This window comes from Typopeltis vanoorti, chromosome 8 (assembly GCF_054136105.1).
Source record: "Typopeltis vanoorti isolate ZY-2024b chromosome 8, IOZ_Tvanoo_1.0, whole genome shotgun sequence".
NCBI lineage: Eukaryota > Metazoa > Arthropoda > Arachnida > Uropygi > Thelyphonidae > Typopeltis > Typopeltis vanoorti.
The window spans coordinates 136,856,460-136,877,447 of NC_143556.1; the positions used below are offsets into that span (position 1 = coordinate 136,856,460).

The following is a 20,988-nucleotide window of genomic DNA, read 5'->3' on the forward strand; positions in this document are numbered from 1 at the left end:
ATTTTTGATATATTTTTTTTAGTCTGTGGGTTTTTTTAACTGCAGAGACACAATTATTTTTTACATTGTATTTCATGGTAGTGAGTGAAATATTAGGAAAATTTTTAGAGCAAGCACATGAAGTACAGGTGAAGGACTCCTGTTCATGACTCCTACACATAATGTCCAGACTCCATGAAAAGATTTGGAGTCACCCATGTGGTCACTCATATTTTTAAGCCATTCAATTATGTTTGGCATTGAGGCCTCAGCAAACTACAGTCTTATGAGCTCTCCTTCCCTTTATGATTAGATTGCAAACTTCCTCTGGTCATTCATTGCATGTCATGGTAAATGGCTTTCAATTATCAGATTTCTTTTAATCAGTGCTAGAGTACCTCAGGGATCTGTACTCTCATCTATGCTCTTCCTCCTTTACAACAATGACATCTAACTTAAAATCCTATTAAGTTTTGCTGACATCATTCTCCATTGCAGTTCTTCATTCAAGAAACCCTCTCAAATGAAGCTTTAAGATCTTCTATAGACAATGTTTTAAATACTGACTTCACTAATTCTCAAGTGAAGTGAAGGCAATTTGGCAAATTTCAAATGCTATTAAAACAAAGTGTGATTATCTACAAGAAAGGACCTACTTCACACCCTCATATTTTTGATATTCTGATATTCTTTCCATATCAGTTTTTTTTTTGGCCTGACTTTTACCACCTTATTCTGGCATAGACGTATTATTATTATAACAGTGTCTCCATGGAGTCAAAAGACTCATCATGGGAGACCCTACATTGACACACTAACCATTATTCAAACAATACCTATCATTTATATGCCTCTATCATATCTCCTCTCTTACATCTATCAGCTAATTTTTGGAACCCACAGATCTTCAATCTATCCTCGTAGGGAGCATCCCACAGACATGCAACCATCTTTTGTAACTTGCCTCTGAATCCTCTCAATGATTTCTTCATCACCGAGATATCCAGGTGACCAAATCGTTGCACAGTAGTCCAAATGCGGTCTTATTAATGCCTTATAAAGTGGAACAATAACTTCCTTATCCCTGCTTGTCAGTGTGTTCTTCAACAACCATGTAATTTGATGTGATGCTTTGGCAACCTTTGCAATATACCATTTAAACTTAAGTTCTCTGTCCAATAACTCCCAAGCCCCTTGCCTCATCAACTTCTTGCAGTTCAGTTCCATTAATATAGTAAACAGCATGTGATCTCATCCTCCTTACACTTAGCCACATTAAACTGACAGCCATTTCCCTTAGTCCATACCATCAGCCTATTTAAGTCATAAATATCTACATAATCTGAATTTACTATCTCTCTTCCTAATTTTGCATCATCAGCATACAAGTGGATATTTCCTTTCAAATTATTTCCAATATCATTAATGTACAAATTAAACAAAAGAGGACCAAGCACTGAGCCCTGAGGTATACCACTAGTCACCTACCTTCTCCTGGACTCAGCTCCTCAATAAACTACTCTTTGATATCTATCCACCAGCCACCTTAATCATCAGTAGCTCTCTGTCTCTAAAAAAACTTTTTTTTAAATTTATTTTTTAATTCTCAAAACACTACTTCTCTCCTGTTCAACTTCTGACATTTCATAAATCTCAAATCCAACCATCCATAGAATATTGTTCTCACATTTGTGGTGTGGTGTACCAAAAACCTCCCTATAAGCTCTTGATTGTATACCAGAGATTAGTCCACTTAATAGGTGGACCCCCCCCCCTTCAAACACCTCTTTCAGTCACTTTCTCATACATATTCTGTTTCTAGAAGTCTTATGACTTTTTTTTTTTTTTTTTTTTTGTGGGTATTGCTTAATGCTCCACTAAACGGACTGTTGCCATTCCTCTGATTGCGCAAGAACTAGAGCAGCCACTGTTCTGCATCTCCAAACATATCGAACCAACATTTCATCTTTCATTCTGTCTACTGCCATTCTTTGAAACAGCTTTCCCTATACTTATTTTCCCAATGAATACAGTCCCTAGCTTTTCAAGAAACATGTTAATAATTAAATTTTTTTTCTCATAAATCACTTGCCCATACATAGTATTTTTATGATATAGATCTTGTGACTTCTCACAAGTGAGGTAAACATAAAAGTAAGGTGCAGTTTATTTTTCTAGAAGAGAGATGAATGAGTGAGTGGGTGTGGTGAAAGCAGAAACATGAAATAGTAAACCAGTTTCAGACATTGTTTGAGAATTGTTTGATAGGATCATCTCACATCCAGTGTTTTCACTCTGGTGTTATGGTGAAAGACAATGGTGTCGAGAATAATAATATCTTCTGTATTTCCTCATATCAGACGGCTTCCAAACTGTTGCTTTGCTAATAATTTTTGGGGAAATGACGGGTGCATTAAATTATTTTCATTCTCCATTTCTTTTCAGCATCTGTAACCAGTTGATATAGACGAAGCTCTTTGGCTGGAAAGACCTGGGTTCGATTCCTGTCCATGACGTGAGGAATATTTATCTGGTCTCTTTCCACTAAAGGTGAATTAACCCATCTCATATGCAGTAGAGGATTTTTTCCATCTAGAAACTCCGGTTTTTTGTCCTCAGAACAGGCAAACCGGCCACGTGAACATACGCTCGCAGATTACAGCCATGAATACTTATTCATGTGGGTATTCACGGCTGAATACTTTGGGCATAATCGCCTCCCACATGCCGTTATGTTCATAGTCGGCTGTGAGTTATATCATGGCAGTCAACCTCCTGGATAGGAGATGGCACATGAATGGGATGGGAACCAGTTGAACCTATCTTATCTTTTAGCTGCAGTTAGCTCTGACTTAATCAGACATTGATTCTTTCCCTTGATTGCAAGCAATTTACTCTGCTTTTCTCTTATTCTTGTAGATAAACTTATATGTTGGTAATATATAACTGTCAGATATTAGAGAAAGACAACATATACTAGAATATTAATTAAAAACTTTAATTAATGCTTCCTATATTTACATATAGGAAGAATACTTCTTAACACACTTAAACAATCAACATCCCAGGATCCAGTTTACCTTGGAAAAGGAAAACAATAACAATCTCCCTTTCCTAGATACTCTGATTAGACGCCAGCCTGATGCATCCCTGGCTTTCTCTGTTTACAGAAAACCTACACATACAGGTAGATACATTCACCAGCAATCAACCCCCCCCCTCCCTCAACAATATGGGATTATAAAAACCCTATATAACAGGACAAAATTAATCAGTTCAGATAACAATGCTCTGACTACTGAACTTTACCATATTCTTAACACCTTCTCTACAACCCCCCCATAAAATCCAAAAAAGATTAAAACCAATTACCCCCCCCCCCCTTCATAACAGAGATTACTTTAAATCTATATCACCATTCCTTATATCTGGGGTACTTCTGAAAAGCTAACAAAAATCCTAAAAAAAATATGACCTAACAACCTGTTACAAACCATATAAAAAATTGGCATCTCTTATCCACTCCATCAAAGCAAAACTACAGCAAAACAGGCAGGACAGTTAATATCAGGATATGTGAACACAATGACTATATCCAGTTACACCAATATAGCACTCAGGACATGCTGACCATGCTTTGGACACCCACCACAAAATACACTGGAAGAAAGCCACTTTACTACACCGCACCAAGTATAAATATGAGAGATTATTCCTGGAATCAGCCTCAGCTCTGAAAAACTTCCCAAACCTCAACAAATATGGGTGCATGAGACTGCCCCAAATTTGGGAAGCTTACATTCTAAGAACATCAGTCCAACAGCCAATATAACTCAATTTAGTCTACTAGGGGATACCTTTAGGAATCTAGAACTGACTTCAGTTGCTTTCTTCAGCCACGTTTGGTTAGTGTTAGTGCCTGCATGCACATATCATTATTTTGTGATCCCTGAAGATGGTAATGTAACATTACCGAAATATAGGAAGCATTAATTAAAGTTTTTAATTAATATTGTAGTATACATTGTCTTTCCCTAAAATCTGACAGTTTTTTCTTTTAGCCTCAGTTGCCTTACTTAATTTTAAAGTCTATATTTTAGCCAAAAGAAAAAAATAAATAAATAAAATGCACTGATGAGCTAATAGACAAGTTCAAGTTAGATATGCAGATAAATTCCTTTATCTTTCGACATTGATAGTTTCCTTTGAGTCTCAGACTAGTTAGAAAAATACTATAGGAGAAGTTAAAATTTAAAGATTAGCAGCTTTGTCATTTTCTCCCCTCATTTTCAGAGATTAGCAAAGTAAGAAGCTCTTTATTCCAAATCAATGGTGCTAGGAAGGATCCTCTTATACTTCCAGAAGCAGAAGGAGCAATAGTATCTCGCTCAGAGAAAGTTTATGTGCCAGTTAAAGAACATCCAGATGTGAGTATACTTAATGAAGCCACCATAAAATGTTAATTTCTAATAGAAATTATAACAAAAATGATAGTATCATCATTAATTATACTTGGTCTTAGTGTGAGCAAAAAGTTTTCACATGAAAGAACTTCATGGTTTGCTTGCTTGCATAATAAGAATTGTCAATCTCATTGCATAGTGTTCTGGTTTATGATTTCTGCCTACAAAAGGTTTATCACCTTTTGTAGGTATAATGTAATAATAATTTCAGTGGACCAAAGATGATTTTTTATTTGTTTACATTTTTTTATCTTCTAATGCAACGCATGCATCCTAGAACTTGTGTATTGCCTTAAATTATGTAATAGTCACTTCCTATGTCTTTGTTTCAGATATGAATAGAAAGTTAAACTTGCAGCTAATTTGATAGCAGAAGCTATACTCGTCTCCTTTTGGTGAGTGTGTGTCTCTCTCACACCCACAAAGTTTTTTGTAAACCTATAGTACATTCATACTGTTGGTGACTAAGGATTTCTTAATTTTCAGTGTATTGCATGGTAGCAGCTGTTCTGCATGTGGCATGCAATTAATTTTTTTTTTTTTTTTTTTTAAATTTCAGTAAATATTAGTAATTAGAAGTAGGATTTTACTTGGTTTAGACCAGTGGTTCCCAAACTTATTTGGCTTACTGTCTCATTTTTCAAAAAAAATTTATTCAGTACCCCATTGGAAACTACTTTCTAAGACCTAACCAGCTCTACTTGATACATATAAAAGAAAATCAGATCAACAGCTCTTTCTCAAGTTTTAAGTGAGCAAACAGATAGATAGAGAAAGAAATGTGTTTTATTATGTATGTAGAAGAGATTTTTGAACCTTGGAACTGGAATTTTAAATCTATTTATTGAAATTAACAAAAGAAATTAAATTGCATCTAAACATAGGACAATTTGGAGCTGAAAATTTAATAACACTATTAAAATTAAGAAAACAGACATAAATTGCACATATATAAAAATCGCACATAAAATAGTAAATAACGATCAGTAATATTAAAAACAATCCTAATGAGAAGGATGAGTCTGGTGTGCTGCTACCAATTTATGATATTTGGCTCTATATTTATCAGCAGCAGCATTCTTAAATTACCATAGTCAGTTTCTTTCTTTTTTTTTTTTTAGTTAAACGATTTGTGACTGCACTGAACCCATGTTCCACTAAATAGGGTGATGGAAATGCGATTAAAAACTTTTTTATTATAGCCCACAATCCAGGACAAAGTATGGGCATCTGCTTTTGTAACAAAACTGTTGGTACCTTTTTTTTTTTTTTTAATTTTAATTTGAATTCCTCATTTGTTTTTACTTCTATCAGTTCTTGTAATTGTAAAGATTCTTCTGTGTTTGTACTTGAAAACAGTTCCAAAACCCAATTGGGGTTTTGGACCTGTTTTCATTTCAAGAATATCTTTAAATTGTTGGTTGAAATCACAATGGAGAGAGCCTCCAAGTGTTGACAATAGCTGAGCACATCTTCATCACATTTTTCCACTGTTGATAGCTTTGGAAACTGGCTGAATTCTGCTTGTCCTAAGTTTCATTTGTACAGGACAAGTTTTGACACAAACACAGAAATAATAGCTTTTGTTTTTATTAAATTCAGCTCATCTCCTTGGAGCTGTAGATTTGCTTCATTAAATTTGTTAAACAAGCCAGTCGAATAAGCTATATCACTTTTGACTTGTAAAGGATCATCTCTGTTTTCTAAAAACTATAGCACTGAGTTAAAGAGTTTATAAAATCGATTCAAACAGGCACCTTTTGATAGCAAACGAACTTCTGTATGGAGCAGCAAGCAATTGAATTCTTAATTGTTTCCAATACAAAGTTGTCCAAACAATTGTCATTCAGTGAATGACTTTTGATTTTGTTGACTGCTGTAATTACATAATGTAATGACCTGTGTAGGCGATCACTCAGGTATTTAGCAACTAAATGTTGATGATGAATTGCACAGTGTACAGTGAAGACATTTGGCACTGCTTCTTGGAAATATGCAATAAAACTGCAATAGTGCCTATCATTGCTGGATTACCATCGGTAGCAACTGACAAGATATTATTCAGAGGGATTTCTTTTTCTTTAAAAAACTCTTCCAATGCATGAAATATCGATTCTCTTTTAGTATCAGTTAGCAAATTTTTAGAAAATAATAATTCTTGGCAAATTTTTTCTTCTTTTATATATCGTACATATGGTAAAGTAGACTAATCGAGTTGTATAGAGAGTTGGGTTGTTTTTAAATACTCGCATAATGAATCTTCAACATCGTGGGTCATTTCATCAATACTTCATTGCACTGTATTATTGCTCAAAGCAATTTTCTTGATAATATCAGAGGCTGGCTTGTGCAGTACAGTGCTTATAACCTCACTAACAGTTGGTAGGATTAGTTCTTCACCAACATTATGCGGTGTTCCCAATTTAGCAGTCAGTAAGGAAATGTAAGAGGCCAACAACCCATCATCATCGAGTTTGGATGCTGCTGAAAACATACCTGCCAATTTTCTAAAATAAAGAGCCAAAAGGCTTCACTTTGGTGATGCCAACTTATAAAAATTAAGTGGATATTAAATCCAGCATTATTTCAAAGCCGAATATAGAAACTATAAAAGTTTCATAAGAAATTTGACCAGAGAGCTTACAGAATGCACTCGCCAATATTTAAGAGTTGCCCTAGTCGGACCTATAGGAGAGAGATGATCACTACCCAAGTGTCCATATATTCCTCTTCTATTGGTCCATTCTGAGAAGGTTTCACTGGCCTGACAGCTGTTTCAAACTGGTTGGTTTTCGTCGGAGACCAGGCAGAAACCTTAAGAGAACAAAAATCTCAGTATTAAGTAAGTTGAAAACATCGGAGAGGTGTTTTTTTTGTAAGCGAACTCTCGGTTGGTGCGTAAAAGTATTTACTAAAATAAAGAGCCAGAAGGCTTCACTTCGGCGATGCAAATTTATAAAAATTAAGTGGATATTAAATCCAGCATTATTTCAAAACTGAATATAATGACAAAATGACATATATATTGTCATTTTATAATAATCTGAATGAGTAGAATTTTTTTTATTTTTATTATTATTATTATTTCGGGTGACTCCAGGAGTCCTTAGACTCATCGAGGGAGGCCCTAAACATCATGTCCACACAACTATGCGATTACACTCTCACAGTATCTATCATACCTTGTCTTGAACTCGTTCACGGTCATAGCACCCACAACAGACTCTGGCAGCTTATTCCACTCATTTACCACTCTAAAAGTAAAGAACCCAGCTCTAACACCCCTGCTAACCACACTCTTGCCCAGCTTCCATAGGTGTCCCCTAGTTCTCCCACCACCAGTCCTGATCTCAAAAATATCCTCTGAATTAATCATCTAATTTGAATTTAATTAGATGATTAATTTTTAAACTTTATTTGATATTCCAAATATGCCAAATATGAAGAAGAGAACAATCAATGAGGGGAATAGAGTATTTAATGAAGAATGAGAGCTGCATTACTACATGCTTGCAGACAAAGTTTACTTTATTTACTTGTTTGTTTACTTTGTCATACTGTGATTTCAACAGTGAAGAGATACTATGCTCATCAGCAGTTTGGTACTCATAAGAACAACAAATATGCAAAATTTGAAGGAGAACCAAGAAAATCTATACCTACAAATATGAAGCTTCAGAAAAACAACAATTATTTCAAGTGATAACAGTACAAAGTAATGAAATTACTTGTTGCTTATAATAGCATATATACTCAGAAGAAAAGATAAGCCATGTAGCAATATGGAAATCATAAAAGAGTGCATTGTCGAATTTGTAACATGTTTGGATTCAGATAACGTTAATCAATACAAACATCCTCTTTCATGGAGAACTATAACCAAACAACAACATGCCTCGTTATAGTTTTAGCAAAATTTATTATATAGGAAGTGTGCAGCCATATGAGGAACCTGTGAAGTGATATGTAGCCTTCCAATGTCTACAGCTTCTCCACTTCTGTATACACAATTGATTATGAGAACAGCTCTGTTCTAGCATCAATACATTGGGTTCTAAGAAACTGATTGCTTTCTAATACATTGCTTTCTAAGAAAACTAGGTAGTGGCACCCTGCCTGTCTGGGAACAGTCAGCTATTTCTCCTAACCAATGTTATTATTATTACTTCGTGACATCTCTAGGGAGTACAAGGACCCATCGTGGGAGGGCACACTACTCTTCTTTGCTAAATACATCTCTTCCTCTCCACTACTACCATCAATGCCAGCTATCGCCCATCATCACCAACAACAGTATTTTTCGTCTGTAAATTGCATGTGTTCTGAAGGCCGATTTGTCTGTATGCAGGATGAAAAACCCGAGTTTCTGGGAGAAAAAATCCTACTACCACCGTATGAGAACTCGCCTTCAACTGAAAAAGGCCATATATGGATTCCCCTTGTCACAACGAGAATTGAACCCAGGTCTTTTCCAATCGAAGGGCACAATGTTCCCCTAATATTCCAGTTGCGCTACAGCGGCACCTATGTGTGATACGACAATATGTGATATGCATCACATATTGTCAACACATCAAGATATACTGCCAAGGACAATAAGCACACTTTTCAAATAAAACAAGAACTTACATATTTGAAAATAGCTCACCATCAGACCCTTTATATTCGCGACTTTTCACTCTTGAAGATATTAACACTGCTTTAATGGATATGAAACCAGACAAGGCTCCAGGTTTTGATGGAATTCATCCTAATTTTCTGTTGAAGTCAGGCCAGAAAGCTTGACTGTGGTTGGCTTGCTTCTTCTCTAACATCCTCTAGACTGGTAGACTTCCAAAAGAGTTTAAAAGGACAAAAATTATCCCCCATCATAAAACCACAGAAAACCAACAACAAACCTGAAAATTACCAACCAATCACCCTGCTTAGTGCCTTTTATAATCTCCTAGAAAGGCTCATCCTCAATAGAATTGCTCTTAAGATAATAGAACAAGTCCCAGTGGAATAGGCTGGATTCAGACATAAATCTGCTGTGATCAGGAGGTTCTGTCACACCACATACACATAGAGGCAGGCTACTAATAATGCCTGAAAACATGCTAAGCAACTGTCTCAAGTGTTTATTGATGAGAACAAAAGTAAACAAAGAACACCGGATAATGGAGTACACAAGGGTCAGTTCTGGCTCCCTTCCTTTTTAACTTATACATTGCAGATTTTCCTACTACAGCTTCCAAAAAGTTTTGTTGATTGGATGACATTCCTCTAGCCACCAGACGCATCAACCCTACTACAGATATACTAACAAATGACCTTGCAGTCCTAGATGCATACTTCTGCAAATGGAGATTATGTCCAAATCCTAGCAAAACAGCAGTTTCATGCTTCCACCTGAACAATAACCAGGCTAACAAAGAACTGATGGTCTACTTCAACCACAAACTGCTACGCTACAACAGATTCCAGAAATATCTGGGCGTCACTTTGGATAGAACTCTATCTTTTAAACCACATCTCATTAACATGGCATGCAAGCTAAAAACACAAAACAATATACTGCAAAAACTCTGAGGAACAACTTGGGGTGCCTCAGCAGCCATGCTCCACTGCTCTTGGTCTGGTTTACTCTGCAGCTGAATACTGTTCACCTGTATGGATGAACAGTGCCCATGTGTACTTGGTTGATGCTCAGCTTAACACTATGTGCCTCATTTCTGGAACTGTGAAATCAATTCCATCCTACTGGCTCCCAGTACTAAACAACATCCCACCTCCACAGATTCAACTTTCTTCTACACAAATACAGCAAAATCATGGAAATCCAAGATCTCCCAATCCACAAAGACATCCTGCACCTTGAAATAAATAGGCTAAAGTCAAGGCACCCTCCAATCTTAACAGTGAAAAATCTTGCAGAGACAAGTTTTAACATGAAGGAGAAATGGAAAGAGTCCTGGCTTAACACTTCAACAGGGGACTTCCGTGAATTAGTGGACCCAACACAGATGCCTTCGGGTTTTGACTTACCTCGGAAAACTTGGTCTACCCTTAACAGAATCTGTACCAATCATGACAGAAGTGCAGACTGCCTTTACAAATAGGGCATGATTGCCTCACCTAGGTGTGACTGGATCACCCCACCAGACAATTAGTCATATCACAGTAGATTGTGTCCAACATGCATACAATGGAAACCTGTCTGACTTCATCCATGCTACACCAAGTGCAGTTGATTGGATAACCAATCTAGACATACAGTTGTAGTCTATTCTTGAGTGTCTCTTTTATTTTATGACTTGTATATCGTGTGTGAGCCATATGCTAATAAATTAATACATCGGGGTTGTTGAGTTGTGCAGAGAAAGATGTTCACAGTGCATGGAAAAGAATGCAGTATCTAACACAAGCGGCGCATAACTGCATACCAAGAGTTAATGAATAAATAGAGTAGGAGTGAGATGGATGAACAGTGAAATCAAGCAAGCAGTGTTACAAAAGTTGTTATGGAGGAGGTACAAGACCATTTTCAGTGAACAGATGTGTGAAGAATATAAATTGCTGGCCAGAAAAGTGACGAGCATGATTGCAAAAGTAGAATATGCGATGAGATTATCCAGTCAGGTCAAAGCTGAACCGAGGGTATTTCTCTGTTATGTGGCAAGCAAGAGGAAAAATAATTATGGCAGGTTGACTGGGTGATAGTTACAGTAGCAGAGCAACCATAGCAAATGGTTACTCTGTTACCATAACAAATCCTGCCATAGGCATGGATGTTTGTGATGGTAACAGAGTAACCATCAGGACTCCAATTGCTTATTGGAGTCCTGATGTAGCTTGAAAAAGTTCCATGTTGGGTCTCTAGAGCAGGATATCCAAACGATATAAAAAATAATAATAAAATAGAAAAATATATAAAATGAATTAAAAAAAAAAGAAGTTGAAAAAAAATCCTTTGTCTACCAAAAGTATGAATACAAAAACCTTTTGTGGGTGGAGCTACATAAAAAAAAGTTAAAGTACAAAGCCATGATTACATTGTTGGTAACATTTTTTAATGTAGCAGTGAGTTTGAAGCAATCTGATGTGAAGTAGAGTCTAATGAAATGTGGGGTGTTTTTATAGACCTATAGGATCATTGCTGGTAACAATGAAATGCATTGATAAATCAACCTGATGAGTACTAACAAGTAATCATAATGTGTGACTTTAATTATCCAAACATTTATTGGGCAATGGCAAAATCTCATGAGAAGAATGAATCAGAATTTGAGTCATTGTGAGAAAACTTCCTTAAGCAGCAGGCGACTCAAGACCAAACATAGCTCAATGTTACAGAATGGACTCTCCCACTATATCTGGTGGGGATCCCCATCTGCCAGTTATATGAAGGTTTACAGGGTCTCCATGGAAGGAATATTACTTAATATCTTAATTCTGGAGCATAGCACCAGAAGATGATTTTTTTTTAACAAATCACAAAATCCTAAATGTTTTAATAGTTGGAAGATCACTTTTGTCCTGATCACCTTTGTAGGAGTTAAAGGAGAACTGATACCAAAAGTCAGGTTTGTCTTTGATATTATGTAGTACCATCTGCTGGATGTGAATAGTGTGGTAGCATGTAAGGAGAGAAGTTGTACTCATTTGCCTCACTGAGGAATCTGAAGGCACTTGTCTACACTCAGCCATTTATAGATGATTTTTTTAATTATTTTATTTATTTTGAAATGGTGAAAGCTGCATTATTGGCTGAGTGCAAAGTTGGAGTTTTTGTTTTGAGAAACTGCTGTTAAGGACTTCTAGCATGCTTGTTTAAAACTCAAGACTTGGTTAATGGTTGGAGATTTTGACTGGATTGAAGATGAAATGGTCTTCATCCCAGCAGAGTTGTTTCAATTAAATGGTCAGGACAAGAGTTTGGATTAGGAGCGTGATGATGGTAATTAGATCATGAGAAGGGAAAGTGATGAAAATTATCACTTATCCCATTTGGCATCACAGTAATGTAAAGCACAATTAACATGTGAGTGGCTAAGGGAGGAATATTCTGTAGAAAAGGAAACCTGGATGAGGTTACTGTCTGAATTACAAAGAAGAGAACTGACTTCTACAAGTTGGAAAAAACTGGTCACACAAAAGCTCAAGGGTAGCAAAGATGATAATTACCCGATATTCTGTTGGATATAATAAATTTAGTTTAATCCTTTATCCAAGTGTGAGCAAACAAAGTTTGCGCCTGAAAGTATCTTCAGGACTGGGTTAAGGTGGTACTACACCAGGGCAACTCGTTGCAAAGGTGGAGCAAGCTACCAACACTCCTATCCTAGTATCTCCCATAATGCAAAACACATCTCCTTGCGGATATGTCTAATGTTATGCATTAAGGGAAGGGCCACTACGCAGACCGGTTTCGACCTTTATTGAGGTCTCTTCAGTGGGAGCCAGGCCCAAGTCGAGATATCAGGAAGAAGCATTAGCAGGTCATCTCCACCTATAGGAATTGCCAATTGGTGTGTCACCCTTTTTTAATAAATTACTCTGGATTTAGAGAAAGATGTTGAAAGTTTATTTTCCACTTGGTTAGAGTATAATAAATTTAGTTTAATCCTTTATCCAAGTGTGAGCAAACAAAGTTTGCGCCTGAAAGTATCTTCAGGACTGGGTTAAGGTGGTACTACACTGGGTAGTGGCCCTTCCCTTAATGCATAACATTAGACATATCCGCAAGGAGATGTGTTTTGCATTATGGGAGATACTAGGATAGGAGTGTTGGTAGCTTGCTCCACCTTTGCAACGAGTTGCCCTGGTGTAGTACCACCTTAACCCAGTCCTGAAGATACTTTCAGGCGCAAACTTTGTTTGCTCACACTTGGATAAAGGATTAAACTAAATTTATTATACTCTAACCAAGTGGAAAATAAACTTTCAACATTCTGTTGGATAGGTGGACAATTTGCAGTAGGCCATTGCTAATGCAAATTGTATACTAGCTCAATGAGAAGAATTGAAAAAGGGAAACCATTTTTGAGTTGAGAATGTTGAACTCTGCAATTGCAGACTTCACATGCTGCTTAGAGTATGAGTGTGTTGGATCTGAAGAGGAGTGAGTTGGTAAATGATGGATCATTAATCAATCTAATTGCTCTCCTCTGTATTGAATCAAGCATTTTGAGGGAGCTCTTAGGAGCCTCACTCCAAATGTGAGAGCAGTATTCAATAGCTGGCTGGATTTGTGATTTGTATAAGGTTAACAGTTGTTCAGAAGTGAAGTAACATCTTGGGTGAAAGAGAAATCCTAGTTTTTTACAAGCTGAGGATGCAGTGGTTGAGATGTGTTTATGCCAGGAGAGGCTTAATGTCAGGGTAATTCCAAAAAAGAGAAATCTCATCTTGTTTGAGTATTTGATAACACTCAAATTTCCAGACAAATTAAAAGTGGGAGAAAATGGTTCTTTTTTGTGGGAAATAAAACACAACTATGTTTTACTAGAATTTAAATTGATGAGGTTATCTGAACCCCATTGAAGGATGGCTTGGAGATCAGTAGGTGGTGGTGTTTTGTAGGTTGAAGGGAGAGTAAAGTAAGATTTATTAAATGAAAGGGAAGAGTGCAGTGTGCTGTTATCTGCAAAACTGTGTATTGGGTTGGAGGTCAACTGAAGTAGGTCATTGATATATAAAAGGAAGAGGGTTAGTGAGAGAACAGAACCTTGTGGGACACTGGCATTAGTTGAATGGTGAGAAAATAAGGAACTGTCTACCATCACACATAGGGTGCATCTGGACAGAAAGCTGGCAATCCAACTGCAGAAGTCCTGAGAGAGAGACCAAATGATGGGAATTTGTTTAGTAAGCTTTTGTGCCACACCTGGTCAAAAACTTTGAAGATATCAAGGCAACCATTTAAATGTACCAAACTTCTCCATGGCATTTGTCCAGAGGTGGGTGATATATGTGTGTAGATCTCCTGTTGATCGGCAACGACAGAATCCATACTGGTGGTCGTTTATTATCAGGATAGTGTATTAGTTGGGAATTGACGGTTTTCTCCATTACTTTAGATAGGATTCAGGTGAGTGAGATAGGGCATTAGTTAGACGGCAGTTATTTGTCACTCTTCTTGGAAATGGATTGAAGATAGGCCAGTTTCCAGCTGTGGTATAGATACCAGTGGAAGAGGAGTATATAGGTGACATAGGATAGGAGTCAGTTCTGGTGCACAAATGTCTGTACCTTATTCAGTGATACAATAAAACTACTTGTTTTTCTTGTATCTGCAGCATAGTGACTGTTGGGGACGGTGTGTTGTTCGCAATATAGGGACCTGATTCCAGTCTTCAGACAGTATACACAGATGGAGTAAACATTTGCTTGTTCTTAATAGAAAATGAATCCTTCTATATTCAGTAAGGAGAATGCATCTCATGAAAGCCAACAAACTAGAAACATATGTGAAAAGTCCACATGTTCTGGTGATGAGTTTCCTGAGCCACTGTCAAAAAATAAATAAATACAAATAAAAAGCATCTGATGAAGTTCAAAGTTTTGAAGTTGTAAATAATTCAGATGATGATTTCATTTGGGTATTGTATTTATGGAGCAGTTCCTCATCTGATGAAAATATTTTGCCAAGTAAGGTTTCTGAATTTTCTCCTTCAAACAAATGGAATCTGGTAAGTAACATGGCAGTACCAGTTCAGGAGTACAGTAGAAAAGATGAGCTACTTTTACCACTTGATGCAGAAAATCCACATGCAGTGTAATCTGCATTTCTAACTGATGGAATAATGGAATTTATGGTAAGAGAAACTAATGGATGTGCAGATCAGTGCTTATCTTCAACTCTGGATTGTGAAACTCCAGGTAAACAAGGGAATTCCAAGAAATGGATACCCACATCCAAAGAAGAAGTGAAGAAATTTTTTGGAATCCTATTGCTTATGAGGATAATACATGTTCTGGAAATACGTTCTACAGCTCGAAGAATTTCATGTATACAAACATGAAATTCTTGTTTGTATACATGACGTATACAAACAAGATATTATTAAATTCCTGACGTATTGACATGAAAATGCCAATACGTCAGGAATTGTAGAAATCTGTTCCCTGCACATTGAAAAATAAAGAATGCAATGTGCAGGGAACAGATTTCTACAATTCCTGACATATTGGCATTTTTGTAACAATGATATTATTTAAGTATAAAGAGCTAATAAGCTTCATTTCGGCAATGAAAACATTACTTAAATTAAGGGGATGTTAAATCCCACATAGTTTTAAAACCGAATAAGAAACTCAAAGATTGGAATCGGAGAGTTTCTTGCCGAATATAGTAAACTATAAAGTATCGGCGACACTAGCGTTAGCAAATGCAAGTGATCCTAGTACGTAGTACAATACCGGACAACTCGTTGCATAAATACCTAAGAATAGCGATCTGAACTTCCCCCACCTTTGCAACGAGTTGTCCGGTATTGTACTACATACTAGGATCACTTGCATTTGCTAACGCTAGTGTCGCCGATACTTTATAGTTTACTATATTCGGCAAGAAACTCTCTGATTCCAATCTTTGAGTTTCTTATTCGGTTTTAAAACTATGTGGGATTTAATATCCCCTTAATTTAAGTAATGTTTTCATTGCTGAAATGAAGCTTATTAGCTCTTTATACTTAAGTAACTTAATGGTTGCACCTGTTTGGATAACTCGTTTGCAGTGTATATAAGTTCTTTTCGCTATACACTTTGGTATTAGGTCTAGCTACTCACTGGTGAAGCCTCAAAAAAGGCTGAAACCGGTCTGGGTAGTGACCTCCCTCCATAATGTAATAACAGCATACATTTCCTAGGAAATGTGTTTTTACATTATGGAAAATACCTAAGAATAGCGATCTGAACTTCCCCCACCTTTGCAACGAGTTGTCCAGTATTGTACTACATACTAGGATCACTTGCATTTGCTAACGCTAGTGTCGCCGATACTTTATAGTTTACTATATTCGGCAAGAAACTCTCTGATTCCAATCTTTGAGTTTCTTATTCGGTTTTAAAACTATGTGGGATTTAATATCCCCTTAATTTAAGTAATGTTTTCATTGCTGAAATGAAGCTTATTAGCTCTTTATACTTAAGTAACTTAATGGTTGCACCTGTTTGGATAACTCGTTTGCAGTGTATATAAGTTCTTTTCGCTATACACTTTGGTATTAGGTCTAGCTACTCACTGGTGAAGCCTCAAAAAAGGCTGAAACCGGTCTGGGTAGTGACCTCCCTCCATAATGTAATAACAGCATACATTTCCTAGGAAATGTGTTTTTACATTATGGAAAATACCTAAGAATAGCGATCTGAACTTCCCCCACCTTTGCAACGAGTTGTCCGGTATTGTACTACATACTAGGATCACTTGCATTTGCTAACGCTAGTGTCGCCGATACTTTATAGTTTACTATATTCGGCAAGAAACTCTCTGATTCCAATCTTTGAGTTTCTTATTCGGTTTTAAAACTATGTGGGATTTAATATCCCCTTAATTTAAGTAATGTTTTCATTGCTGAAATGAAGCTTATTAGCTCTTTATACTTAAGTAACTTAATGGTTGCACCTGTTTGGATAACTCGTTTGCAGTGTATATAAGTTCTTTTCGCTATACACTTTGGTATTAGGTCTAGCTACTCACTGGTGAAGCCTCAAAAAAGGCTGAAACCGGTCTGGGTAGTGACCTCCCTCCATAATGTAATAACAGCATACATTTCCTAGGAAATGTGTTTTTACATTATGGAAAATACCTAAGAATAGCGATCTGAACTTCCCCCACCTTTGCAACGAGTTGTCCGGTATTGTACTACATACTAGGATCACTTGCATTTGCTAACGCTAGTGTCGCCGATACTTTATAGTTTACTATATTCGGCAAGAAACTCTCTGATTCCAATCTTTGAGTTTCTTATTCGGTTTTAAAACTATGTGGGATTTAATATCCCCTTAATTTAAGTAATGTTTTCATTGCTGAAATGAAGCTTATTAGCTCTTTATACTTAAGTAACTTAATGGTTGCACCTGTTTGGATAACTCGTTTGCAGTGTATATAAGTTCTTTTCGCTATACACTTTGGTATTAGGTCTAGCTACTCACTGGTGAAGCCTCAAAAAAGGCTGAAACCGGTCTGGGTAGTGACCTCCCTCCATAATGTAATAACAGCATACATTTCCTAGGAAATGTGTTTTTACATTATGGAAAATACCTAAGAATAGCGATCTGAACTTCCCCCACCTTTGCAACGAGTTGTCCGGTATTGTACTACATACTAGGATCACTTGCATTTGCTAACGCTAGTGTCGCCGATACTTTATAGTTTACTATATTCGGCAAGAAACTCTCTGATTCCAATCTTTGAGTTTCTTATTCGGTTTTAAAACTATGTGGGATTTAATATCCCCTTAATTTAAGTAATGATATTATTATTCCACTCTCAGAAAGACAGTCAAGTAGTATAAAAAATTGCCATGGAAGTACTCTTCAGAACAGCTCTTGTGAATGTGTGGATTATTCACAGATAATTCAGTTTCAAAGGAAATATCTCTGTTCTGTAATTCAGAAATTAATCATAAAAGAATTTTTATATACAGGAGAGACTATATCTAAAGAGATTACAATGAAAAGGCAAACTATTCATCATTTAAGAAAAATGGATGGACAGTCATTAAAGATCGGTAAGTGCTGCAGAGAATGCTATCGAAAATTTTATAAACTGTGATTGACAGCCTCCCATGTGTTTTAATGCAACTCATACATATGAATAATTTACTACTTTTAAAATAATAAATTATGTAGAGTCATGTTAATGTATCCACAAATAAAATATTTTCTGTCATAAGCAAAATAGATATTGTGAACAACATAAGGAACAAAATTATTAATGTATATATTATACTTCTGCATGTGTTAAAAAAAAAAAAAAAAACACTAATCATTAGTAAATAAAAGAATTATCAGAAAATAAAGTGAAATTATAAAAAAAGAGAAATACACATAATAAGCACAATAAATTAATCACTCCTAAGTCAACCCCTGTATTCCTGCCACACACCCACATGAATCACCTGATCAGCATTATTAGATCGTAGGATAATTTCCTCCCAATAGTTATTTACTGAGCTAACAATGTATGCGGTTGCTGTTTCTTATTGGTTAGTGATTTATATTTTGCAAACAAATCCCTTTCCATCTATAAGTTTTTTTTAATTATGTCCATTGTAAATGCAAATGTCATGTCTATAGTTTTATAGGATCACATAATTCTTCACTCCACCCCAAGATACTTATAACACAATTACACATATAATATAATATAATATCAGAGATGTAAAATGAATTATGAATAATTTACAGTACTAAAAGTAATTTTATTCATGCCTATTCTTTCTCTTCCTTATATCTGCTGTTCTTTATAATCAAATATATCATTATCTTTAATTATTGTTTTTTAATATATTCTGAAAAGAACATTCCATTTCTCCTACCCCCCACCACCACAATGCAGGATTAGTTATAGTCGAAGAAACCACCAAGAAAAACGGAGCATCTGATGACACCCAGGAATGAAACTAGCAAGCTACTATTGCCCCTATGCGAGCATGTTAATTTGAGCCTCAGTTCTGCAAAATCCCAAGGGAGTTGAAAAAAGACAAAAAAAGACTGCAGTAGCGAATTCTAGACATCAATATCTCAGAAGTTATGGTAAAAGTATTGGAAAAGTTGATCAGAGAGACATTTCAGGAATGGGCAAATGACGATATGATATTCTGAGGGACAGAATATCATATCGACATGGCTTTTTGAAGGGTTGGTCATGCCTTAGTAATTTACTGACCTTTTATAATAATGATAGCTGAGTTGGATAAAGGGAATGGCTACACAATGATACTGCTGGATTTTGCAGTCTTTTGACACAATACTACATTGACTCTGTTACACAAATTAAAACAAATGGGTATGAAATGTTATGGATAAGAGGATGGCTGATAGAAAGATACCAAAAAGTAGCATTTGAAGCAGTGTCCAAAATAGGTATTAGTGGTGTGTCGCACGGCTCTGTGATTGAACCACTACTGATTAATTTATACATAAATGATATTAAGAATAATTTAAATTGAATCAAGTTAGTAGTTAATCAAGGGAATGTAGAGAGCTTGAAGGATGATTTACATAGGATGAGAAAAATATAATGGTGTCAGTTAAATGTAAGAAATGTAGAGTTATGCATTTTGGAATAAAGACATAAGCTGTGTACTACATTGATGGAACTGTACTCCAGGAAATTGATGAGGAAGGAGTGGAGAGGATCCGGAGATAAGTGGCCTATGGAATGCTTTCCATGATGATGGATTGTGAGATTCTGAGTTGAAAAAGTTAGTTGATAGGCAAAACAGACAGGATATGATAAAAACAGTTTGATGCGGGGGAAATGTTTCAGCACTTGGCTAGAGGGAGCAGAATAGGAGATCATCTCTGCAATTCAGTGTGGCTAGTAAGGTTGTGAGAACTACTTTCTCCACTTGGAGAGTAGTGAATGAATGGAATGCAGAATGAGTTGCCATAGTTATGAGTGCTTAGTCTGTTAGTGGGTTTGAGGAGAGGTATAATTGATATTGTGTGGACAGTTAGGGTCTCCAGTAATGAGTTCTCTGAACTCCATGGAGACACTCATGTGAGGGTGATCTGAAAAGTTCTTGGCCTCGACCATAGATGGCAACACTATCGGCAAGTTTGATTTTTTTTACAAGTTGCTACATCTGTCATCAGCATCCATGTGAAATTGCAAGTCATTCTATCAAGTAGTTTGTTTTATACAGCCGTCTGAAGCAAAAGTATTGTCTGTATCCCTTGAAATGGATAAAATTGAGTATTGTGCAGTTATAAAATTCTTTGTAAAAGAAGGTTTAACGGGCACTCTTCTTCGTTTTCAACAATTAAGAAATGAGTTGCCGAGTTTAAACATTGCCGTACCAGCCTTGAAGATGATCCACGTGAAGGACGTCCAAAAAGTGTAACAACACCAGAAATCATTGATCAAGTGCACAACATGGTACTGGATGACTGGTGAGCCAAAGTGCATGAAATTGTTGAGACTATAGGCATTTCAGAAGAACGTGTAGGATATATTTTGCATGAAGAATTGCAAATGAAAAAGCTTTGTGCAAGATGGGTGCCGTGCTTGCTCACAGCAGATCAAAAATGCACTCGCATGAACAGTGCTTGGAGATTTTAACAAGAATAAAACTGATTTTGTGCATTGATTTATTACTATGGATGAGACTTGGATTCACCATTACATACCAGAATCCAAACAGCAGTCAAAACAGTGGACATAAGCTGGTTGTTCAGTGCTAAAGAAGACAAAGTCGGTTTCATCAGCAGGAAAGGTCATGGCATCGTGTTTTGGGATGCTAAAGGCATTTTGTTTATTAATTATTTTGAAAAGGATAAAACAATAACTGGGGAATATTATTCTGATCTTTTAACCAGACTAGACGAAAAAATT

The 20,988-nt window shown here is 36.3% G+C and overlaps 1 protein-coding gene across 1 annotated transcript in view; it reads left to right on the plus strand.

Moving 5' to 3' along the window:
• Window positions 1-20,988, plus strand: part of how (protein held out wings) — a 208,414-nt gene that overhangs the window by 84,449 nt on the left and 102,977 nt on the right. Inside the window, exon 2 of the mRNA XM_090396334.1 lies at window positions 4,273-4,406. Within this exon, the coding sequence (XP_090252460.1) occupies window positions 4,273-4,406 (134 nt within the window). The remainder of the gene's footprint in view (window positions 1-4,272; window positions 4,407-20,988) is intronic.